At 41.6% G+C, this 26,476-nt stretch overlaps 1 protein-coding gene across 20 annotated transcripts in view; it reads right to left on the reverse strand.

Annotated features, from left to right (window-relative positions):
* The window catches only part of TSPAN4 (tetraspanin 4), a 395,182-nt gene that overhangs the window by 15,235 nt on the left and 353,471 nt on the right, over positions 1-26,476 (reverse strand). For all 20 annotated transcript variants that reach the window (XM_015286701.4, XM_015286696.4, XM_046942331.1 and 17 more), the window contains one exon: positions 1,596-1,697. In XM_015286701.4, coding sequence (XP_015142187.1) covers positions 1,596-1,697 — 102 coding nt within the window. The remainder of the gene's footprint in view (positions 1-1,595; positions 1,698-26,476) is intronic.

The raw sequence follows: 26,476 nt of genomic DNA on the forward strand, positions 1-26,476 counted from the left end.
ATACATAAACTATTAACATCTCTTGGTGTATTAATATTTACTTCAAATTTACTGTACTACTATTTCCTTCAAATATCTTAGTAAATTTTAGTACATAATAAAGTTAGGAGTAGAACTTCTGCATTTTGTTTGAAATAAGCAATTACATTAGACATTTTCTCTGCATTTCATATGGCTCACTGTTGGCCTGGTGCTTCAAAACATATTTCTCTTATCAGCAGTTTAGACCTTCTCCTATCCAGTCATAGTATTGGAAGAGAAAAATAAGACCAAGTTTTGCACAATGCTGAGTCCCCTTAACAAAGGAACCTTCCACATACAGTTGCTGGGATGCAGGATGGGAAAGCTTGCTTGCTGGACCTGAGCTGTGTTAAGAATTTCATACACAGCCACTCTGCTGCACTCAATGCGGACAGGACACACAGATGAGCAAACCGATGCCTTGCTTCTGGTAGTGACCCTGAACATTTAACCTCCCAAGCCCTTCCTTGGCTGACTGCAGACTCCTGTTATCTGATACTGGACAGAAGAGCACTTGTGAAAACTTCAGCACCATCAGACTGAAAGATGTGCAGTTCAGAATTTCAGTGGAGGGCAAAGAGTGGGTTTATTGCACCAGAATGTGATAGGTTCCTATACATCACCTTGAGTAATCCATATAACCTTGGAAGGATGGGCAGAGGTTGTTTAAGATATCAGAGGCAAGACTGAGCCCTGCATGTCTGTACTGTGCTAGCACCTCTGAAAGGAGAAGCTCTGAGAAAGCTACACGAGATTTCCAAGGAGAAACCAAGGCAGCACGAGTGCTTTTTCCTAAAGCTGAAGAAAAGTTGAAGCACATTCTTCATTCAAGGAGGATTACTCAGATCAGAAAGATCATACCCATGAGCAATAACTGCGTCAAATATGAAAAGAGAAGGACAGAGCTAATAAACCTGGACTGTAAGTGATGGCATTTCCTCAGCAAGCTGGACAAGGGCAAAAGGAAAGAAGGCAGCTATGGAGTTGAGCTTTGCCTTGTGAGACAAACACTGGCAGAGTGTTGTCAGAGAACTGGAAGGATGCGACAGCGGTGGTAACACAGCAAAAAGTGTTCCCAGCCCATCTGTGATGGAGAATGACTGAATTCTGCTGGGAAAAAAAATGCACTGACTGTAGTAGGAGGTCGCAAACACCACAGACAGTTTCCATTTTAACTGCAATAGCTATAAAAGGAGACAAGGCAGAAATGAATTGTATTCAAGGTGTTTGTTATCACGCTATCATTGTTCACTCCAATATCAGTTATCACTTTGACTTTAAAGAGAATATTTCCTGTTTGACCCTCTACTCAACTCTCTGCACAGCAATCAAAGTGGTATTTAGGTGTCAACACAATATGAATATTTAACAGAAACAAGCTATCCTGGCCAAAGAGAAATAAACAAAATCAACATTTGCAACAGAAAGCATTTTAGTTGCTAATGTGCTCATTGGATAGGAGGAAGATGTTGGTGTGGGATCTAGGGGTTTAATTAGGTTCAAACACAGAATATGCTGTTTCAGAACCCAGAGGGTAAAGAGGAAGGGAAAATAAATAAATAAATCAGACTTACATCTGTTTGAATGATGCTCCATGCATTAGTTAGGCCAATATTTCCATCTGTCCCATACAAATGAAGCCCTTTCTTCAGATCCCGCTGAGCATACTTGTCAATCTGAAACAACAGAAGACACAAAACTCAACGTTTGCTGAGTACAACGTTTCAAAATCAAAGTGCAGGGACAGGGAGATATCAGAACACAGTCAGATACTGAAACAAACAAAAAGCAAACTGGCCTTTCTCCTGTATAACTGGTATCTATTACAGGTATCTGAGTTTTGTAGGGAACATGAGATGCTCCTATTCAAAGTTAATGCTCATGTTTTCCATTGCAGACCTCCAGAACATCTTTTCCCTTCTCAATTAATCACCAAAGTGCTATAGAGAGGAAGTAAATAATAAATGGATATTCACAGTTTAACCTGATGTTTCTGCTGGAAATGAAAAGCATTGAGTAGTGCTGCTCATATATGCTCATACATTCCCCCTTCCCTGTTCCAGGGGGTGCTTCCCAGTGCTGGTGGTCTGATGGTCAGCAGAGGTATGGCAGGAAGGAGAGGCAGAGCTGTCCCTTCTCTATCAGTCTGCTATAAATTCAACTGACAAATACGGTGCTATTCAGATCTTTTTGCTGCAACAGTGAAAATGATAAAATAAATGGACTACCTGCTTCATGGGGACAGTCTAAGTTAATGCACCCTCCTCTTCCATATCAGACAACAGACACATAAGGCACTCCTTACTGAATGCCCCTCAAACAGCAGCTGCTCCAGCTGAGGGCATCTAAAATGAAACCAATGCTAATTTGGAGTTAACAGAGGGCACAAAGCCATTTTTCTTCTATCACACACCAGGATTTCCCATCCACATTCTTTGGTCAGAACTGGTTTTGTTTGCTCCAGGAAAAAAAGTGGATTCAAAGCATTTCCCACAGTGTAAAACAGGAATTCTGAACCCTTCACATTATTATGGGAGTAAACATAACTTTGCTCAACTAAGAGGGTGAACGTAAAGTTACTCAACAACATGACTCCACAAAAAACGATGGCTTCAAAAGGTCATCACATCCAAAAAAATGTCTGCTCGTATGTGCACAGGTTATGCTTGGTGTCTCCAGTTCTTTCATTCTGTTCCTAGAAGTTAACTACAACCGAGATGAGCCATCAATAAGATACAGCTTTAGGACAGTACATGAAATAGCTACCTCTTACTCTCAATACCTTGATAGTCTCTTGGATGACTATCTTGAACATTAGGTGCAGTGCTACCACTGCAATGTCTGTGTAAGCTGCTTCTGATCTTATGCAGAGGTTATACACAGTCACTGGAACGTTAATTAGAAGAGAAAAGCAAAGCTGAGAGCTATCATTAAGCTTGAGGTTAGTTGAGAAAATTACAGGCAATAAATGATAAGCTTATATGTGCGTGGGATTCCTAGTCTTCCTTTAAGAATTAGACTGAACTGGGTTTCAGCTCTTCATATACCCTCAGTGTACACCCCTGTGCCTTGACTGGACCTAGTCTCGAGCAGAACCATCAATTAGGATGGACAGGCACAGTTGTGCCATTAGTTCGAGAGAAGCTTGGAAATGTAGAGTCCTACAGAGGTACTGAAATAAATTGATTGTTGAAAAACTAATTCAGAAAGGGACAGGTGAAGAGAAACAGCATGGCTGAGGGCAGATATCTAGCTATTAGATTTATTGCCTTGAAGACAAGAGAGAAAGGTCTACTTGGAATATTAATTTATCACACTTAACAAGATCTGCTCTGCAAAGTGAGAGAGCTGCACATCAGCCCACCGTTCCCATCACCACTAATCTGGAAGAAGGGGGAAGAGGTCAAACGAAACAGTGATGTTTCTCTGGCATGCTACCAGAAGGATGCAAAACGTGCAGTTTGCATTTCCACACTCAAATTTTGCTTGGCAAATCAATGCAGTGCCTCAGCATGGTAATCCTTTTACCCAGGCTTACAGGCTGCCCTTGTTAAGGCAATCGTCATGCCCTGCTTGAGATCAATAACGTTTAATAACTTACAATCAGTGTTTATAAGGTATTTCAAGATCAAAAGTAATGTTTTAGTTCGTGTGTGCTTTAACATGGTCTCAGTAGATTGCCTCTACACGCATTCCCACTCTTCCTTTCTACCTGCAGAAGACTCACTAATCAGCAACCTGCAGAGACAAAGAAAACCCTCTTTTCCTCATAAAATTAACCACTTTTCCTGGCACAGAGTGTTCACAGTATAAAATTCTTGCACAACTAGTAACAGCTTTCCATATTTCAGAAACTGAGTAGAACGCTACTCAAGAAAACACGTATTTCAAGACCAGTTCCCTTGCTAGTATTTCAAAGCAACAGCATCAACTCTCTCAGCATCAATTTGTGAGCGTTGTATGGTCCACTATTATTATTGGTCAGTTTAGAAATACGTGCTTGTTTGAATCTTGTTTAGAAGAGGATACAAGTGTTTTATAATCCCACACTATGCATGTATCTCATTTCCTTCCTCAGCTCTAGGCAGTCGCTCAACTGGTTGCAGCTTCAAAGGAGACAGGTATACAGATGTTGTGAAAAAGCACCTCCAGATCTCTTTCCTTTTTTTATTCCATGCCCACTGACATGGGGAGCTATCTGAAAGTCTTGTAGTTTTAAATATACATAGCTTTATGTTTGAGTGACTATAAATGTAGCATTTTACATAGTTCCTTATGATTGTTTCTAACCGATCTTCTAGCCAACGTGCTCTAAATGCACCACAAAGCACATTCTCTGAAGAGCAGTTGATTTAAAACCTTTCTCAAAGAGCTGCTCCTCAAAGCACTCCCACTCTCCTGTTTGCTTATGCTAGGGTCAGAAGGTTGTTCAGCATCACCTGAGGCTTTCCACCCTGCCAAGCTAATGAGATCATGCCATAACTCTTCCAGCTCTCAGTATGGTCTGCTTGCAGGGATGAATTCTGCACCTCTCTGACTACAGTGCCAATCCAGAAGCAAGGGTAAAAGTTTTGACCTGCAAAAGCTCTTACAGATGCTGACGTTCCCACAAGACAATAAAAAACTGCCAAAACTGATTTGAAGACACAACAAATTTGGTACAGTGAGAAAATGGATGTGAGAGTTATCCCTTGCCCTGAGCACAGAGCCCTGGCCATAACTTTGTGCAGCACAACAGGGGCTGAGCTCTTTCGCATCAGGAGGAAGGGAAATGGGCCTCAGCCTTTGGTCTCCTATCACTTGTGTCTGCAGCAGGGATACCAGCATGAAATACCACACCGTTTATGCCTCCTCTGCTTCTAGCCAGCTACACAGAGCCCTTTTCTCTTAATGCATGTATATCAACTGGTCAGTCTAGATACCAGCAGCCTTGAACTTCTAAGAGTGAACACATTAATCAGGACCCCTACTCCTATTCAGGCTATGTCTCATACATTGTTCACATGTGTTTCTCCTATTAAAAGCACATTGCCTTTGCTTGAACAACCGGCCAGCAAGGCTATAAGATGGATATTTTTTCTTACCTAATCAAAATGCTGCTTGAAGTTCCAGGCACATGAGTCCTACTGGTTTTGACCAGAGAGGGTTAAGCAAAACTCAACACCTACTTCTGGAACATGGCTGACAAATACTCCTCCAGATAATTATGTTTCCTGTTAGCCTAGATTTTGTTTGCTCCTCAAAATATTTTAATAGCAGGAACTTTTAAATATATCTTTACGCTGATGTAACTGTATATCTGATTTAAATGAAAACTCACAAAACACCCCCAGCTGTCTCTTCTTCTGCCTTCCATTTGAGTTTTTCAGAAAGTGATCTTTCTGAAAATGAAAAGCTGCAGCAGAATGATTCATCAAGTCTGCTGGCAAATGAACCCACCCAGCATTCCCCAATCTGTCAGCTTCTCTTGTTTGTCTCTGCGCTACCAGTCCTCAGCCCAGCAAAACAGCTCTCGCAAAACAGGGACTGTAAGTACTTTGTTAAATATTCTGCAATTGGAATCTGCTGTGTTCTCCCATACACAAGCCATGTCTTTCACAAAGTGTAACTCTTCCGGAGGAGCACAATGAAGCATAATAAAAAACTCTCAGCAGGCAGACCATTACCCTAAATGAGTTGTCTATTTTTAGTCATGCAGAATACCAGAGATTTCTGTAGAAAGGTTAGACAGCAAGAACCTTTTATCAATCTGGAACTGAAGCAGAGCAAAATTCATTTTCTCCTTGGGATTCATCAGGCAAATGATGAGAAAGGAGCGAGCTTCCACTTGGCACCACTTCCATACAAATTCCTACAACTTCTGGCTTCAGTCACATTGGAGTTGTATTCCTGTTTATCAACATCATCAGATTTCAGTGTTGGTTCTGCTAAGAGATATTTACGGTGTCCTGTTCCTTACTGTGGAAATCCACTCACTACAAAGCAATGCAACAGAACCCATGCCAGTGGGGCACACACATGACTAGCACTTTACCTAAGGTCGCTGAAACGAGCCCAACTATTTTCTCACTGACTTCCATCAGTCCCTGTTTTGGCTCTTAAATATCTCATTATACTATTAAAAAGACTTTCTAAAAAAACACATACTGCTCTAAGGTAGACAAGTGACGTGTAGAGAGTTTCATGCAATGAGGTCGGTCAGTATCTGAATGGGAGAGAAGAGCTGTGGCAGGACAGGAGAGAAGAGTAACTGCAGCAGAGCTCAGGAAAGTGGCTGGAAGCAGCTGATAGAGCGAGAGTGATGGGCAAGGATCTGTGCTGACCTCGTTGGCAACAAAACAGTGGCAGAACGTCTTGTAAACACCTTTCATAAACCTGTGTATAAGTTCAGGCCAAATTTAAAAGCGGTTTCCTCTTAATCTGTATTCCCTTGAGATAGCTACTTAAGCTGTAGCAATTTCTCTCACTCTGCCTAAATAAAAGGCTTTGGAGTTTATCTACTTACTGTTAAAGCATGACACGGAAGGCAAATACTGCTCCCTAAGAAGCCCAGTGATAAGGAGGAAGTGCTTTGGAGCAAAACTTCTTGGGCACAGAGGAAAGTTGTATCTGTGCAGAACACAGGTCTTACCAATATTTACAATTAGAGTGATACATGTCTTTGATCAAGCTGAAGCCATGGCAAAAGAGCCAAAGCCTTTCTGCTGCCCCAGCATGCTGAAGGGCGGGCGAGTTTGTGCACTCCTCTACAGAAGAGAGGCCAAAAGGAGCCTTGGGTACTAACTCATTTTCAACTTGCTTCCAGCATGTCACTTGTGCTCTGGCACAGCCTTTAGGCAAAGGCCAGGCAGAGGATGCCAGCAGCAACCCCAGCCTGCTAACGCACAGGTAAATAGAGGCTTTTAATTTCAAGCCTCACTGCTTCCCTGCCACATCATGAACAAAACATTCCACCCAGCCCGCCCCCAGACTGGCCAAAGCCACTCAGCAGCGTTTCAATATAGGTAAGTAAATATTCCCGACCTTTCTGGTGATTGCTTCCCCTGCCTCTCTGCCTCTCCATCGGGGTAGGAGAAGCCACAAGGAAATGACAAAATGTCCAATAGTTTCCCATCAGGCAAAACTTTAAATTTAATGCCCTGATAATCATTCACTACAAATAGCAGGCAGTGGGAAATCGAATGTAAACAGAAAGCACCTAATCTATAAGGTCATTTGTAGGAGCCCTCTTGCCTGCTAAGAAGAGATGAGATTGATTGTACCAACAGGCAAGGCTTGTTTTAAATGAGATGTCCCCAAGCCTGTCTACAACAGCAAGAAGCTCAGAGCAATGCATGTTTTCTTCAGCACTGAATGCTTCCTTACACCATCTGCCTATAAATAGAAATCATCATAAGAATTTACTGTAAAGACTACTGAGGTAAGGAGGCGGCACTGCATGAGTTTTGTTGACATTTGGCGGTCAAAGTACAACACAGCCATTTCTTGTCAATGTCACTGGTACTACACAGCATCTCCAGGATGCTGTAGTCAGCTCTTAGAGATTCCCTCTTCCTCACTTCCTTCCCACATGTGAGGCATCTCCACAATTTAACAGTTTTTGTAATTGCTTCCTGAAACACAGCAAGCCACTGGCTTAATGAATTCTCATTTCCTAATTTGACTGCAAAAGCCTACATCAGGAATCAAACTTTTTTTAGGAATCTTACACATTTGCTGCAAAGCTTAATGGCTTTCCATGGCTTTAAAGCCGCGTTTGAATGCCAAAACCAAACTGGGATACGAAGCCTCCTACAGAAACAGTGCTAAGTAGTAGAGTTACCAACCTGGGGGAGACAGTGACCCTCCTGACACTGACAAGGTTAAATTCAGGTCCATCACAAAGCAAAAGAAAGAGCAATTACACCTTGTACTGGCCTGGAGAGGGAAGCTGGTGAAACTATGAGTCCAACCACATGCTCCAACAAGAGCTAAGAAGTTGCAATCATTCTTATTATAAAACAGCTGATAAGAAAGCCAAAAAGCCTGGGTTTTCAAATCAGTTTTTCCCTGGACCATGATTTGGTCCCAGGAAGTTTCACCAGTCTTTTGGCCTGGTGAAACTGCTGAGGGTTCTGGAACCCTGCTGAGGGTTTCCACTGCTGGTGCTCAAAAGCACAGAAGCAAACGGCAAGGCACTTGACGTGGCAGATAGCTGAGGCTGCAAGAAAGGAAGCCCCTGAAACATCCCTGTACCATTCACACTATCATAACACCAATGGATCCTATCAGTGGCTTTACTGCTGCTTTCTTTTATAGAGAGATCACAAGTCTGGCAAGTCATTAGGCTTTGCATCTCAAAACTTTTTGTTTTCAATTCAAACAACAATTTTCAAAAGTTTTCACCAAACTACACCTTATTTTTTTTTTCAAATGATTCCTTTACAGTCCAAGGGGAGAGAACCATTTTCTCACTGCTCCATAGAAAGCAATTGTTCAGCTCCCTATCATGGCTGGAGCAAGAGGAAAGTATGCTTTTCTTTAGCCAAGGAGGTCATTGCAATCTAATCTGTTCTTACACTCAGCAACAGCTGATTAACTTGTGCATCAGGTCCCCAAGCTTGTTTAAATAAAGTACATAGTAACTAGCTCAGAGATAAGGGCTCAAAATATTAAGATGCAGATGTAGCTATGCATATTCTTAGCTTGATACAGAATTAAACAGAATTAATCCAATAGCACAGCTCATACTTATTTAAGAGGATGTGTACCGCCAGCTCTGTCTTCTATGGCACCCTATGCATGGGCATTCCCCAGAGACTTTGCCCTCAATCTCCTTAAAAACAAACAAACAAACAAAAAACAACCCCAAACCAACAGAAAAACAACCTCCATTTCTTTTCAGTGAGCCTAGGAATAAAACCTTTAAACATAAATTTTTGGTTTCTCCTTCTTGTTTCAAAACAGTTTGCATGCTGCAGTGAGCACAGAGACAGGGTTAGGTAAAACGAGGCAGGTAAAACAAATCAATTCCCTTCACAAAAGGCTAACAGAAAATTAATTACTAAGATATTAAGTCAATTCTTCTTGAACATCATGCATTTTGAGTGACAAAATCCACCAGCACGTCAGAGGAATTTCAAGTGGGTGCATGTTCTTTTGTGAAATACAGCATTATTAATACAGCTCTAGGGACACATTTTACACTGGTTTCTTATAAGGAACTGTTTGTTTACATTTAAGTAAATTCTTCAGGTTATTAAGATGGCTGGGGAAAATGATACTAACATCCTCAATAGCAGCAACACCGGCAAAGTTGGGTGTCATCATTAGCAAGTGCTGTCATTCCTTTTCCAGAACAAAACTCTCTTTGTAGTAGGTTTTCTCCACATACTTTGCCCCAAGTGACAAAACATCCATCTCCTTTCTCCAGCCATGTAACCCTCCAACTGCTCTTCTCAGACACTTTTCTTGGTCTTGGCACATCAGCCAAGTGCCACACATCTCCCAACCTCTCAAAGTCCTCCTTCCTGTGCCACCCTTACTGCTCACCCAAATTGCCTTTTCCCAAGAGAAATTCCTTTCCTGCACGTCCCAGTAAATGGCAATCTTGCCTTGATCTACAGTGGCAATAGGCCCACACCTGTGCCAGGCTGTAGAGACTCACTCCTTTGTGCTACGTTCTTTCATGAAATCCCATGTACATAGAACCTACAACAGCAGAAAAGGGAATGCCCATTATTTCAAAACCTGTGCTTATGTTGAGAATAATTCTAGGATATTTGTATTCAGCCTCTTTGCCTAAAGAAGAAGATAATCACTTTCATTCGTCCTCAACAACCATCAGTATAACCTCAGATAAGTAAATTGCAAAGGATGCTAATTAACATGATACATGCTGTTGAGCCTTTGTTTGCCAAGACACTTGAAAGGTGAGTTGCATTTGTGTTTCAAGTGCTAACAACCTGTTATCTCCATCTATGCAGACCAAAAAAGCCCTGAAAAACCCGCCAACTACCTAGGGATGCAGATGTCAATAGAGCTTGAGATCCAATTAGCTGCCACAAAGGCTTCAGGATGTGCAGAGGCAAATCAAAGCGAGGAGACAGCCTCCTCCCTGGCAGGAACTAATGACCACTGTGCCATTATCTATTAGGCGGAATAGTGACATTGGACACGGCTCCTTCTCAGATGCGGTGAGCTGGGAAAGGGAAAGGCAGGAGGTTACTGACACAGATGAAGGGCTTGGCCATTCGCCCACTATGCCATTTGTGGCAGTCATCCCATGGGATCAACCTTAGCTTCAATTATTTACTTGGTTTAAAGGTGAATGAGAGAGCTTTCAAAGTAAACTACTGAGATACCAGGGGAGGAGTGATGGCAAAGGCAAACCATACCCTACACTCCCACAGTGGCAACAGATGATGAGCCAGCCCCTCAAACCTTGTAAGTGTGGGCAACCTCTAACATTCATGTGTACAAGAAACTTAAACTGTGGGAGAAGAATATAAGCCAAAATACAGAATTGGTCCTCTGCTATGAGGTAAATACATCTCCTCTGAGACAGTCAAACCAATTGCACCCTATCTAGATCAAGCCTCTGAATGGCAGCATCTGACCTTTGCTGGTACCATGGAAAAGGCACAGAAGCTGCCCATTTTACAGGTGGCAGCACTGGCCTGCCACGCACAGCACTGACGGCTCTACCAGCAACTTGCAGTAGCTGAAGTAAGCTGTAATGGGGAGAGTGGGGTAAGAAATGATCGCAATTCCTTGGAATCAGAGGAAAGCATGTCTGCTGATAAGCTGCTGATAATTCTGCACTAGAATTAGAAGACACATTAAAAACAAACAGAAGGCATGCAGGATAAAGCACACTGAAGAGTTAAAATCTGTTACATGGCCTAGAGAAAGCTGTCTGGAAAGGCAGGCTGGCAGGAAAATGCTGGGGAGCAGAACTGAAGAAACTGTGTCTTCCTAGATCCAGGGACCGTTAATCCTTAGGGGAAAGCGAGATACGCACACAGCCTGCTTTATTATTCTTAAGATATGCTTTCTCTGAAATGAACTCATTTTAAATAAGTAATGCTGTGAGGAGAATTACCATCGTCCTTGGAGGGAAAGGAACGACAGGCGAAGGCACGCTCGTGGCTGCAAGCTTTATGCCTACCATGGGATGATCTCTGCTCAGCCCCGGAGCGGGAGCAGCACGATGCAGCCCCGGAGCGAGGGCAGCAGAAATCCCAGCTCTGGGGGAGGGAGGCTGAGGGCTTGCAGGAACATGTGGATACTCTGCAGAAACTCAGTAAGACCATTTGAACCGCTGCCTGGCTTTGTTTTGAAGAAAATGGAATGAGATCTCAATTTCCTCCTGGCTAAACACCAGAGAAGGTAATTATCTCCATACTGAAATTTTCTTTCTTGAAAATGCATTATTTTCTTCCAGTCACACAGACACGCACTTACAAGAATCAAAGGAATACCAGCTCTTCAGCTAGCAGAATTCTGCCCGGCTCTGCTAAAATCAATGAAGTTGCTCATATTTCTGCTTGGCATCAGTCACATGGTGTCTCCAGTGGCTCAAAAACATGTTTCTGTCAGGGTACATGCAAGTTTGTAAGCCGTTCCCTCCCTAAAACAGCATTTCGTGCGAGTTCTGACCTTCACGAGCAACTGGAATTACTGTTTTTAATCAGTAGGTAGCTTTTCAGCAGAGATAGTGGTAAACAAAGTGTCTTGGAAGGCTACTAGATGACAAAAACAACAGAGGTGAATAACTGCTATTAAATGCCTCCTTCGTTTTAATGAAAGAAACAATTGCAGCTCTTCACCGTACTTCACAGGAAACAGATTTTCTCGTGAAGGGAATGATTTGGGACTCAGTGACTGAAATGAACAAACTACATGGAGATTGCTTTCCATAATAGTAGAAAATAAGCAAATAAACAAACTGCCAGTCACACTTAGATGACAAAATGTAAGTTTCCAACATCCGCTGTGCTTCTGATAATGTCACAAAAAGCTGCATTTCTAATGGGAAGTCACACAGGTTGAACAGAGAAAGGAATGTAGTTGTTTCCCCACACATTTATACATAGATAAGTGACAGTACCTTCATGCAGGCCGAGTACTGAAGGACTGCAATTTCTCCATATGGAACAACAGAATTATGCATGCTTTTCATTCCCATTAAAAACAGCATTTACTAAATGAACAGCAGAAATCCTGCTAAATGAAATCAAGTTGGATGAAAGGAGAAACTGGATATCTTCAAGAAAGAACATACTGTTCATGTGAGCAGCAGGAGACACAACAGAGATTGTGGCTTGAGTTGCTCTCACTTAACCCTATACAAGCCATACTAGTAAGCATTTGGAGATCACTTACCACACCATGGACTATGGGTAAGCAGGCTTCACCAATGAAAGGAGATGTCTGTGTCGTGACTGAGATGAATACAAAACCAGTGAGTGACTAGCTGCGGCCATGAGATCATAGAAGATTATCAACTTTGCTGATAATTACTGCAACAGGCTGGAGTTCAATTTCACAATGTCTGCAGATCCCATGGAGTTGCTGGGTCCACTCAAACTGGGGAGGGCAAAAGGAACATGGCACAGTTCAGTGCCACGAACCTCCTGCAACAATCAACAACTTTACTGCAAAGGTAGAGGAAACAATGCTGTACTCCTCTTCTTTGATTACTGAATTTTAGTGCCCACAAAACCACACCAAGCCTGACTTCACAGCCTGAAATCCTGCATCTTAATATAAAAAATACAGCATCAACAATGATGCCCAGACTATTAAATTGCCCCATTCTAAATCCAAAGGAGTCGCTGTTTAGGAAAAGGGAAGAAAACTTGCAGTTGGTCCCTCTCAGGCTGGCTGCCTCTCAACATCAGAACAAGGTCACATCTTATAGAGAACTGTCTACAATAATCCAGACTCAATCAAATCACTGCCGGCCACACCACCATCCCCATCAGATGGCAATCACTTTTAATCAGCTCCAAGCACAAGCTGCATCTTAATAAGGATTCTTAAAGGGCATATCTCCACTGGATAATTTCACCCTGGATTAATTGACTGCCAGTCACCTAGTGGTCACTGACACATCTGTAAAGGTTATTTTGGATAATCTCAGAACACCTTTGATTCACCTCTGAGATCAGGCTAGAGGAACATCAGCTTGGCACAAGCACATCCATAGCACCCAGCACTGCTGATAAAAACATGCAGATGTCTGAAGCCTACCATCACCCATTTACAGAACAGCCCCCCGCTGAGTGCGAGCCCATGGTATCAGCTTTATCCCGTTGCCAACCTGATAAGCTAATCCATCTCCTTACTTTCTCTTCCAAAAATCCCTCCAGCCCTAAAAGCTTTCTGGCAGATATGAGCAAAACATTGTGCTTTCTTTTTCTTTCCCTTTCATTTATCTTGGTTGCAGTCAACACCAGCTAGCTCTGCATTCACGCACCTGACTTCACCCAACATACAAATCTTCCAGAAGCAGACCTGTTTCCAAAAGGCAGTGTTTGAACTGAAGACCTGAAACAAGTTTATGCCATACACAAGCGCTGCTTCTAAAAGGGCATGGAGGTCCTGGAAGGAATCCAGGCAGATTGAGCCACTGTCAATTAGGATCCGGTTTAGTCAAAAGCAGCCTGGCAGACGGCTTAGCTCTCCCTCAGAGGACTGTAGGCTAAAGAGAAAGGTTAAATCTGCCACGTATGACAATGGTCTTAAGAACACTTCATGGGATGATTCTCAGCTGCTTATTGCTCACTCGTCTAACTTTTCATCTTAAAAATCAAAAGAAGCCCCTCTCTTTCCTAATTAAGAGGTTGACTTGTTTCAAAAGAAAAGCCCTGATCCCCTGTCTGTTTGTGAAGCTGTAGACTGCCTTCTTCCCTTCTTCCCCCTTGCATTTTCTGGTGTCTAACAATGCTGGCTGAGCTAACATTGAGACCTTTCTTTCCAGGGGGCATCTCTCTGCCTATCCATCTCACTTCTTCTCAATACCTCTGAAGAGCTCAAATTTCCCTGAGATTTACTAACAGCTTCAAGGTTTATGGGGGTATAAGTGAAAGGAAAATCATTGCAGTGACATTCAATGTACTTTTAAAGTAAATTTGCAGCTCAAGAACATGAATAAAAATAGGAGATTCATCCAGTGGATTCTTCACCCAAATTTATTTGGTATTTTTCTCATTGCTAGGCAAGGAAAAAAAATTAATCACTGCTAATGGAATTTGGTAGATAACACAAAATGTGATGTGCATTAAATAATCTGCTGAGATCACTTGGACTGCTTGGTTAAAGAGCCCTGTGGCTCGCCCAGCGCAAAGGCAAGGAACAAAGAAGAGCAGTCACACTACAAGTCTGTCAGTTGCACTCTGGAAAGCAGGAAATCTGCAAAAGGACTGAGGGTATATTTAAAATAAGCTGCACAGAGGTTGAATTGTATCAGCATTGCTATGTTGCAGAACTGATATCCATATTTTGGGAGATCAGCTGAAAATATGAGAAGATCTCACAGAAGACCTATAAGAATAATATAATCAGTGAGACTCAGGTTCTGTTTCAAGTGGCTTTTGGATACACTAAGCAGAGCAGCAGGGTTAAAAAGCAGCCTAATTGCAGTCTTCAGGTATCTACACGGAGAAGCAATTCTCAGCAGTGCACAGCACTTTAATCTACCAGAAAAAGACATTATGAGAGCTAATGGTTAGAACTTTAAGTTAGACTAATACAAGATAGAAAGAAGGCACAATTTTAGCTGTGAAGAAACCTACCTGTGGGACAATTTATTGAGGAGTGAAGTGCAGTCAAAGTCGTCTGTAAATCAAGGCTCAAGAGTTTTGCAAAGTTATAACTCAGATGTAATTAGTTTGATGGTGACAATACTGATTGAAATGCTATGAATCACAGATGACCTTAACAGTTTCATCTGATCTTAAATTAAATCTCTCAGCCTTTCCAGAGGTTACAGTGTTTTCCAGGGACAGGGACTCTGTTATTCATACTGGATTATGTCACCTTTGCCTTGCAACTTGAACTTTACTTCAAGTCCATCCTGAAACACAAGTTGAAATCTAACAGGTCAGTAGTCTGTTCAACACATCTCATCTTGGAGATGCAGGCACTGCTTCTTTTAAATGGCCACTGGTGATTTTTGGGGCACAAATTGAGCTACAACATGGTTGAAACTCATAGAATCATTGAATCACTACGATTGGAAAAGACCTCTAAGATCACTAAGTCCAACTATCAGCCCACCCCCATCATGCCCATGGACCACGTCCCTCAGTGCCACATGAATATTTTGTCAGTCCAAAGACTTCAGTCATTTTGACTGCTTTAATTTCATTAGATGTAACACAGCTCTGCCCTCTGTCCCTCACCTGTCTTCCAGACCCTGCCCTGGGACATCACCTGGCCCACCTCTACCCTACCCCCCACTAACATCCACTGCCTGGGCATCCGCCTTACATCCCAGGCTGCACAGAGCAGGCTATGCTGAGCACAAAGCACAGCAGTGAGGGACAGAACTGTGATGACTGCCAAACTCACCAGTGGTGCTTTAGGCCTGCAGTCACTTTCTCCTAGAAAAGCATCTGATGCACAGCCCTCCTGTTCAGAATCCCATTAACTTTTTATTTGAAAAACTTCCATCATCTAAACAGCAGCAATTTCAGAAAACACTGCCCCGTGATTAGCTGCAGGAAGGCTACCTGCCATTTGTGACCCGAAACGCAGCCAAAGCTCCCATTCAGTCAGATGAGACTGTGACATGCTGTCATACTGATTTCAGAACTTAATACAGACAGACTCGGATCAATAGCAATAAATGTCTCAGGGAATTCAAAGATGTTTGGAGCAGGGATGACAATTTTCTTTACCTGCTCCTATAGTCCTAAAACCAACAGTGGAGGCCTCCAGGTGTTGCTGCTGTGAAAACAGAACACATACACGCAGAAGAACACACTGTGAATTGTTTCGGAGGGCAATAAAACGCTGTGGGAAATTCACAGTGCTGTTTATAAATGCTGGGGAACGTAGCTTTAGCAAGAATGAAAATGAGCTTGAGACTTGTTCTGCTGTTTATTCATTATTCACCATCGATCATTTTCTTTACTACATTTTCTTCATCCTGTCACAGGAAAAAAAAATACCCTATTTGGCCAGTATGACAAATTGCACAACCTAAATGTTAAACAGCAAAGAGTCAGAGTGAATGATTTTTTGAGCAATTTGTATGCAAAAAAAAAGCCAACAACAACAACCAAAACACCCCAAAACAAACAAAAAGCCGTCCCACAGAGGGATTCACTGAGCAGCATTAAAGAAATAGCAGGCTGGGATTAGTCTGCAGATGAGATTCACCAGCCCAAAGGAGCAACCTGGTACTTCTACCAGTATTGCCAGCTCTTGGGATACTTTTAGAAGCCGCGTGGTAGTTTGATGGGGGTGTGTACAATGCTCCAGCTTTATTAAAAAGGGTTTTATTACAAGATGCTGAGGCCTCATGATTTGCTTTGACATTTTTGAAATATTAAAAGCCAAAAAGTATGAAACAAGGAAAAAAAAACAGTTCCCAAGCAAGAGCTGTCCTTGTCATTCTGCCTCACCTTCCATGTTACTTTGCACAATCTTGCACGCTGAACACAGGCAGTTTCTCAACTCAGGTAAAGTAGCGTAGCTCCACAGGCTGCTGATGTGGCTATTTAGCAGATGCTGTAGCTATTTAGACTATTTAAACCAGTTCAGAATCTAGAAAAATAACCAGGGCTGTATAAACAGTGTCTTCACCTGAGCATCAAAAGGCACTTACAATTAGCAACAACCACCAGCAGGAAGAAAAGCCAGTGGCTCCACACACCCTTCAAATTAGCACAGAAAACATACAGACTATGTAATTCTAGAAGAAATTCCCAGCCAATCTAGCTTAGCTTTGGAGTATACATGCAGAAAATGCTCTTCTGAGCACTGTGTAGGTCTGTGATCACACTCAGAACCTCCAGAGTTTGGAAGGCATGACGAGAACCAACAACGCTGAAACTCAGCATCACCGGACCTGATCACAATGGAAATCAAAGAAAAAAAAGCCCACAATTCTTAAAAACTACTTTATGTCAACAGAGCAAGGTTTGTAACACTTGAGACAAGAGAAAACTTGGAAATCACTGAGTGAGAATCTGGGGAATCAATGGCACAGGTGTCAAAGTGTATTTGAAGGAAGAAAGGCTCTGGGGCTTATATGCATATAGGCAATTGCAACACACTCCAGTGAAGAGGAGAGTTGACAGTGCTCACTACTGGCACCAGAGTTTCTGAGCTCATTAGCACCAAGGTTAAGATTAGTACAACTAAAATGACAATGACCACAATAATGTTACATCAAGCCTTGAGTCAGGGACTGAAACTGCAGTGGCCACATCCCCATGAACAGCTGTCACGGGGCAGTAACGATGGCTTTGCAACAACCAGCCTTGCAGCCAGATCCACACACACATCTGTAAGGGAACCATTCTGCCAAGGGTCACAAGTGCTGGAGTTGAAGGCTGCTGGGAAGAATGCTAAACATCATGTGAAACAGAATTGCTGGTCACGTTTACAATTTGTTGATATGCAGATAAGTGTGCCATAGACAAGCTAATCCTGGAAACTTAGTTGAAACCACGCAAATCCAAAGCAACAGACATTTAGGCTGTGCATAAAACAGCTTTACAGATGAAAAATGACACTCAGCATACAGGGAGTAAATAAGACCTGCCATCCTTAACTGGAAGGACTGAATTGAGTTTCTATTACTAAACCTGCTGCACTCAGATCTAGCTAAAACATTCTGCAGACAACACAAATGATCAGGCAGGGCTGAAGATACTCCCACTAAAACAGCTTATGCAGACACAAGGGGAAAATTCTTGAGACAAGGAAAAAAAAATAGAGGAAAACTTAGAGAGCTTGATATTTGGTGGCTGACTGTGCCTCCAAAATTGTGTGAGGGCTTAATAAACACCGTTTGTGAAACAACCAATGTAAATGTTGATATTGGAAAAGATGCCCTACGTTCGATGGAGAAGATCATAACCTGAAGGGCAATCTCCATGAAAATTACACCTAAAGAATGTACAGCATTACTGTGAGAAAACTTTAGTTTAAGCCTGTAAAACTTCAGCTCCCATTGAGCAAACCAGACACTGACAGCATTCAGCAGGATGCTGACTCCACTGCCACGAAGGTCAGAGAAAGTTACCAAATGTAAATACAGCCTATAGGCACAAGTATTAAAACATGATAAATGTTTCCCAGGCTTTCCGTAGGAAGGACTTAAATGCCATGGCCTTTGACTACTCTTATCTCCTCGGATTTAGGGGAAAAGAAAGACAGGGAGGCATCAGTGAGGTAAGCACGGTTCTTCTCCCAGTTATTTTAGACAGATTTATAACCTGCTCCATACTGCATTAGATATTCAGAATTTAGGACAGGAAACTTCTCATTATCTTTCACAAATTTAATTATGTAAATGAATATGCCCCGAGCAACAGCAAATTCCCCACGTGCACTTTTGAGGAATGGGATTCTCTTCCTCATCAAACTGCAAACCAGCACCAGGCATCCCCTGCTGCACAGACAGAGCAGCTGTCAACAGGGATAGCTTAAACCTATAAAGAACACTTCGGATTGTAAAAATATAACCCCATGCTGTAAGACAATGGCAGAGAGCCTCAGGGTATGACTTCTTCCCACCACAGACAAGCAGTCTGAGTAGTCTAGTAATGAGGACATGAGACTGGGAAGCAGGATTAGAAATCACAAGAGTCCTAAGCCATTCAAACCAGTGGGAAACAAGGATTGAACCAGGCCAGCCCTCACAACAGCTACAGCAAAGCTGAATTCACTTCTGTTGCAGTACATCACCCACTCCAGAAGATACCATTGCAATAAAGTTAGTGCTGCAGAGACAAATTGGGATTTGCTTCAGGAAAGGTAATTCCCACAGAACCAGCTTTGTTTTGACCTGATACATAATCTACAGAGGGAAAAATGTTACCTTTGAAATTACTTAGGCCCTGTAGTTTTTAACTGTCAGACACAATTTCTTTGAAATCTAATTCATGATTTGCAGGCTTCATTAAGTTTTCACAAGTAATTTTAAACTTAAATCACCATTGGCAAATCCATCATTTATTGATAGAAACATTAGGACTCTAATGGAGTGTGACTCATGATGAAACAAGATAGGAAGGAATGAGGGGGGAAAAAACGTGCTCCCTTCCTCCACAAAAGACTTTTTTTGGTCAAAAATATATTGAATGAGGAAAAAAAGTATTTTTTTCAATGGGCCATTTAAGAAGAGCTTCCAAAACTGTAAAAATTTACTTCTAAAACTTGCGCAAGAAGATACAAGCTAAACTCAGGAAGGGGCAAAAATAATAAATCATCTTACTATTTACAGAGAAACCGTAAGGATGAAGCACAGCAAAACTCCATCCTCTGAGAAAGAAGGGAATAAATAAAAACATGCCAAAGCAAGTAATATGCAATGGAGGTGTGCAGACGTTTCTGCCAATTTAATCCCTCACCATGCTGCATCCCGTGATTCTGGCTGCGGACATGTTGGAACAGAAAGAGATGATGCTATTTTGATTGATGTATATGGACTTACTACATAGATACTCCAAACTGTATAGGCAGTTAAGTTTCCAAACAAATGGCGTTTGAGGACATTTCTCAGAGGCATGTTGGCCTATATACAATGCTACCAAGAAAAATCCCCTTTACGCATAGTTGCCAATATATGTCATTTTAATTCCAGCAAGCCATTTTATTTACTGTACCTTATTTATCATTCCATCACTCCTTTAGTCCTTTAAGTATAATTTCTGGCCACCCGTTTTGAACAGATGCAATAAAAATGACACTTTGGAGAGAAAAGAACTATTCCTACTGATATGCAAAGCAGTGATATCATAGTGAGCGCTAGATGAACTGGAGTCCCCGCACCTTCTTACCCAGAGTAAGGTAAGGCTGTGTGGCAGCAAGAGCTGATGCTGTAAAGGCTGTAAGGAGATGGCAAAGAAGCCTCCACTGCAATCAAGTGTGAGCACACTGCAATTTGCAAGTTGATTGGCACTGGCCATCAGGAAAGGATAAGAGAAAGAAAGATGAAAAAGAACCACAGCTCCCCTCAATTTTAGTACTTGATGTGGCAGCGTGGAAACGATTGTTTGGTGCAATATAAAAAGAGACGATAAAGGGGCTGCTCTGCCTGGGGAAGCTCTGCATAGTGTCACTAACGGCAGGGAGGTTATTTCTAAGTTCAGTCAAACAAAGTTCCCAAAATGATTGGCTGGTTTCTAAGTTTTACCTGTTTTAGAACCACCACCCTCAGCACTGAGATGTGTGTGTGTTTCTGTGACTTACTCATTTATTTTTTATATATACATAATGAATAAGAATGTATGAGAACAAGAATATTAAATAAGCTGAATGTAATGCATTTTAAATAGCTCTGCTACTTCTTTTTTTAGATCTAAATTAAATGCAAAGTAAGCACCTCTCAAAGGCTTGTGGCTAAATTTACCACTGGGAGCTTAATGGGTGTGCTGATGAAACATTTACATGCACCTGTTTTGGTCATAAAAAGAGAAGATTTGCACATCCAATACATCCAGCTTTACATCTGACTTCGCATCTGCAATGCGATTGCTGACTTAATATATATAAATGAAATGTTAAATAGGAAAAATGGACAAAGGACATTTTCAGACAATGTTTAGGCCACCACATCCTACCTGAGATTTACAGTCATCTGCCACTCACATTTCTGCTCTTTTCCAATAAATACCATTATAAAGTTTTCAGACTAGTAATAAAAAGCTACTAATGTGCTTTCTACGTGCTAATCAATTTAACATGCAGATTGTGCAGTTAACACTAGTTTACATTATTGCCTTTATCATTTCTCACCCTTACAACGCATAAAATAAAGGGGTTTGGGATACCTTATAGAATCATTTTCTCAAAGTGAAAGCTGTGTAAGATTTGTGGCTTCAGACTTATAAGTGGTGATGAGCTGCTCCTTTCTTCCTCTTCCCTAATTAAATACATAAAGAGACTTTAACAAAATTAATTGCAGTATTCAACACTCATGAATTTCTATGCATGTGCAATTCATTTCCTTGCAGACAACAAAGCAAAAGGAGGTTCTCTTGCTGCCAAGGTTACAGGATTCATGAGTGAGCCCACTCAGAACTAATGAGGAATAAGCAAAGAATCTCCCTCATCAAAACCTACACAAGGGGCTAGCATTTAATCACATTAAATTACTTGTGTGTCAGACCACATTCCTTAGGATAGAGGGACAGCCAGAGAACAAGTACTTCCAAGGGAATCCCAGGCAGCTCTTTCTGTCACAGTTTGTGCAATATTTAGCAATAAAATGAGACCTGGAAGCTATGTTCCCAGTTTGGGGACCGACTGTATTGACACTCAGCTCTGGAAAAGCAGAGAGAGAGACTTTCACTCATTTCCTTCAGCATCAACTCCAGTCTTCAATCCAGGTACGATGTGGGAAGGTGAAGGGCAGGCAGCCCACGCTCCCTTAGGAAAAAGCAGGGCTACAAAACTCCTGCTTTCCCCCACTTAACTCTGCTGCCTGGAGCTGCTGAGTACAGAGCTCAGAAACGGAAACTCTTCCTTGATAAGGAATGAAAAGGAAGATCCTTCAGGTGAGGTAAAGCCTCAGAAAGCTAAGTCATTCTTATCCCAGGAATTCTTCCCTGTGAAGTGTGTTGGTGTGATAGGCAGTGCAGAGAAGCGCTGCTGTTCTGCATCGCTTTACTTCAGCTATGATCTGCAGATGTGACAGGGGATTCCGGGCACCCCACTTCACATCCTGGCAGGTCTAATTTTCATGAAGTGTCAAAATCCAAGCTTTTTAAATTTCTTTCAAAGAGGGTCAGCAAGGAAGAGACACTCAACCACTCTCAGCTTAAGAACGCATTTTTGTTATTCAAGATGTAGTTAACTCTCTGCTCAACCTCATACTCCTTTAGCATCAATTTCTCTTCTCTTTATCAGACTCCCTCAGAACCACTTAAAAGAGCAGCTAGACACTGCATAAGGACCACCTCTCTAACAAGTGTCACGTTCTTGCCTCCTTAACTCCACTTAACTCCGCTCAATCAGAACACAACTTGTCTGTAAGCAACCTGGAATTCCCACTGGATAATTGCGTCAAGGACAAAAAGTGAAGGGAACAAAATTGACACCGAGACATCTCAGTGTTCTCTTCTCTTGGAAGGTTAGAGTTACCAAAGCACTGCAAAGCTTTCAGGGATCAGAAGCTCGGTCTGTTAAGCTACTTAAATTGTGGACTTGTGATGTTAAGCTGAATGAGACAGTCTTTGACAAGAAAGAGAATAATAATTATTGTGTGACTGAACAAATAAACTTCAAGCAGACCATCCTAGGCCCTCATCATCTTTGTTTCTAAATCCCCAGTCCTGCCGCTTTTCGTAAAGGTCTGTACAGAACAGGACTCCTTAATCTTCTGTGGTAAATTAACCTCGAGAAAGGTTCACGTGGAAAAATCTTGAGAAAGAGTGATATTGGAATCCTTGAGTTTAATATGCTAGTTTAAAAAGGGAGATCAGTGAGATGAATCAAATTTAAATATGAAAGCTGCAGCACAGGTGACTTCCTGAGTGCCCCTTACAGGCTTTGCATAGCATCCTACTTTGACCAGAAATAAATACACATGGCATGTGAAATACTGGTTTAAAGTATTGTTTTGCTCATTTGTATCGAACTAGTTTCATAAGGCCCTACGCAAAGAGTTCACGTGCTTGTTTCTTCTTGGTTTTTTTTTTTTGTTTGTTTGTTTTTTTAAATCTATGAGGGTGATCCAATCTATGAACAGATGGGCTATGGAGTATCCATCTGCGAAGATACTCAGAACTTGACCAGACATGGTCCTGGGCAGCCTGTTCTAGCTGACACCGCTTGGGCAGGCTGTTGGACTACGTGATCCCAAGAGGTTCTTTCTAACCTAAACAATTCTGCAAGACTGTAGCACAGCAAGGGAAAGCCGGACAGTCACTGAGAACACAGATGGAAAAGCTAAATTTTCACAGCACATATTAGGAAACAAATATCCACTGGAAGTCAGATGTCATTAATTTCATTTCTCTTCAAATGCTCATTTTTTCTGCAGCCGAAGTTCAACCAAACTAAGCAGGCAGCAGCATCCCCCAAATAATGCACTGTGAGATTCAGACAAAATCATGCTAGAGAATAACATTCTCCTACTAACGTAGTTGCCATGCAGAACTTGCCACAGTACTGTTCTGTGATGCACAATTTCCAACTGGGAAAGATGCCACAAATTCTAAAATTAAGAATAATAGCTTGGTTCCACAATAAACAACTGCACTGCTTCCAGTGACTTCATCGGGGCCAAGACTTCACCATACAGAAAGTGGCAACTTGTGTGCTCATTCTGTGCTAACACATGATACTGTACTGCATATGAAACCCCCAAATGGCTTAAAATGGGTACAGCAGAACTGTGATATCCAACAGAGAGCCATTCCACAGTCCTAATCTTACTCATCTAATTGTCCCTTACTGACACTTGAACATGAAAACTGACACTGACGTGAATACAGCCCAGCGAAAGAAAACATATGATGGACAATCAGAAAAGCAGTCCTAGTGGCTCTGTGCTCTTCTGTGGTAACAGCAGTTGTCATGGAAGAGCTGCCTCTGTCATTTGTACACAAATCAGTGTCAAAGAGAGCACAATTCAGGTTTCTACTGAGAATAACCCTGCCATGGGAAGTCACATCTGGCCTCTGAATGGCCACGAGTGGAGTTGGTAGCAGCAAGGGCACTCCACTGACATTTACTTAAATACCAGCCTGATCTCAACACACTTCAAGGTTTGCAACACGTTCCCCTCCTCCTTTCTTCACAGTGCCCAAAAGGAAATCAATTTCCTTTTCTCCCCAAGCTACCTGACCTTGAGAAAACCATTGTTTTTCTTTGTTTGAATGTATTCAGCTGCTCTTCTGCCAACTACAATGCATTCTCTATTCATCAAGGAAAAGGTGGACCTGAAAGAAATCTATGGGATGTTTTCCTGTGCATGAGTATTGTACAGGAAGAAATGTTGATTCTCTTCCTAGCTTTTAAATATTGCTTCAATCACTTCGATTAATTCAAGTCTTACTGCAACTCTTTTGGTCCTGAATTTTCAAAAGAATAACTGAATGTCTTATATGATGAATCTAACAAACATACAGTTTTGAATCAAAATCTTTTCCTCTCGTGCTTCATGACTTCGCACTGCTGTTATTCGCTAGATAAAGACTTTTTAGTTGTTTTTTTAAATATCTTCACACGATCTTAGCATCTTTTCCCTTCTGCTACTTATACATAATTTCCTGATTTATAACATGCAATCCAGTTTGCACTTTAACATGTCCTTCAAGCTGAACTCTGAAAAGGTTTCCTAAATGCTGAGGTTAGGGCTTTGTCAACAGAGAAAACATTAGCACAGCAGAAGACAATGACATGTATTGTTCTGCTTTCCTGTGGTTCAGAGCAGCAAGGTGCAGCTGGCACAAATGTCCGGCAGAACAACAGCATCATTTGCTTGCAGCAGTAATTTGCAAAATGGTGAGAACAAGCAAATCAGAACTATATTTTTGTGTCATAATTCAGTCCTACACAGAAAAAAAACTTCATTTCTAAATTATATCAGAGACAGCTAGTAGCAGAAGGAAGAGTACACGAGGATGAACGAGTTTCAACAAGAAGGAACTGAACCTATACAAGGATACTCTGTTCTCAAGGATGCCTTCCCTGCAATTTAGAGGGAGAAAAGAGTGCACGCGAAATAACTGCAGTAAAATAAAGTGGATTAAAATTGGAAGAAGGTTAAAACAATCCTTGCATATGCCTCATTCGCTGCTAATGCTAGGAGACTGTAAAGAAATTGTATTATACTGCCATCGTACAGATTATCAGAAGCCCTAAAAATTTCAAGTAGGAAATGTGTGCATTCAGAAATTGTTCAGCAAAGTTCTCTCTCTATTCCTGTTAAGATATATCCCTTTGTTCAAAAGCTACTTCTCTCTCTTCTATCTCAACCTTTTCCTTTTGCCAAGTACCACTGGTTTCGGTGCTCACTTGTAAAAAGATTCAGAGCTCTCAAATGATTAAAGATAAGTAGTCCATATCAAAGATGATTGCAGATATACTCAGTTGCTGTTTTACTGGCAGGAATTCTCATGCACCATTGACTACGTTGGTTTTGTAAATTTTGGAATGTATTTCAAAATTACAAGCACCACTGGCTGAGCCTCCTTCCTCCATCTTCACAGATTCAATCCTCAACTATCAGCCAAAAGACAACTCCATCTTGCAGTGCAATGATGCTTCGGATGAGGGGCGGATAAGGGGGGCTATGCTGTAAGGTGGTTGCATCATATATATCATGGAGTCTAAATAATTTTAAACACCTGAATGTGATCTGCAGCCCCACGTCAATACACTCTGGCTACAACTCCATCAGAGGTCCCTGAATAAGCAGTGACTTAGAGCTGCTGATCAACAGATTGGTCTTTTCTCATTTCACCTTGGAGCCATCCTGTGTATCCCATCACTGTGTTAAAAGGAAGGATTTGAAAGAATTTCAACTCCAACTCATATGAATAAAGTGGTCTACCTTCAACATTGTTTTTCATTTGCAGCTGACAAATCTTAGACAAGAGCTGTGCCCTCCTGGCCAGCATATATCTGGCGACACAAAAAGCCACCTTCCCTTCTCTTTCTGTACATGTAAAAATGTTAAACATTTAGTTTACTGTCATTTTCTAATGTTGTCTGAAATACATAGTGACACATAAAAAACGTTCATAGAATGAATAAAAAATGCATTGTCTCTTTCAATATGCTATCTCAGTCATTCCTGTGCACTTGATGTTGCCTGTACTTAAATGTCTAAAGCTGCATTTTAATGATGTATCATTTTTCTAAACCTCTCTTTTCTCTTTTTGCTATTCTTTCCATTTTTTCCCCTAAAGTGTTAGGAAACACATATCAGCATTTAGAAAAGATGTAAAGATGGGATTCAAATGCCCCTAAAGCCAGTGCTGATCAGCTGGCATGTAAACCAGTGCCATTCACTGGAGTTCTCTTGGCCATTTCTACTGTCGCAATGACTTCTTTGACCGCAGCAAAGTAAAGAGTCTCCAGAATAGCAAGGTCCTCTTAGACATATTCAGGTATGAAGGTATTTAGTATTTCCCACAAGACGCTGCATCTTGAAGATTCAGTTTTCAGCATCACTTCTGCCAGTCAGTAGAATCATAGAATCACAAAGGTTAGAAAAGACCCACAGGATCAACCATTCGCCCATCACCAATACTTCTCACCAAACCATATCCCTCAACAC

The sequence above is a fragment of the Gallus gallus genome, chromosome 5 (assembly GCF_016699485.2).
Source record: "Gallus gallus isolate bGalGal1 chromosome 5, bGalGal1.mat.broiler.GRCg7b, whole genome shotgun sequence".
NCBI lineage: Eukaryota > Metazoa > Chordata > Aves > Galliformes > Phasianidae > Gallus > Gallus gallus.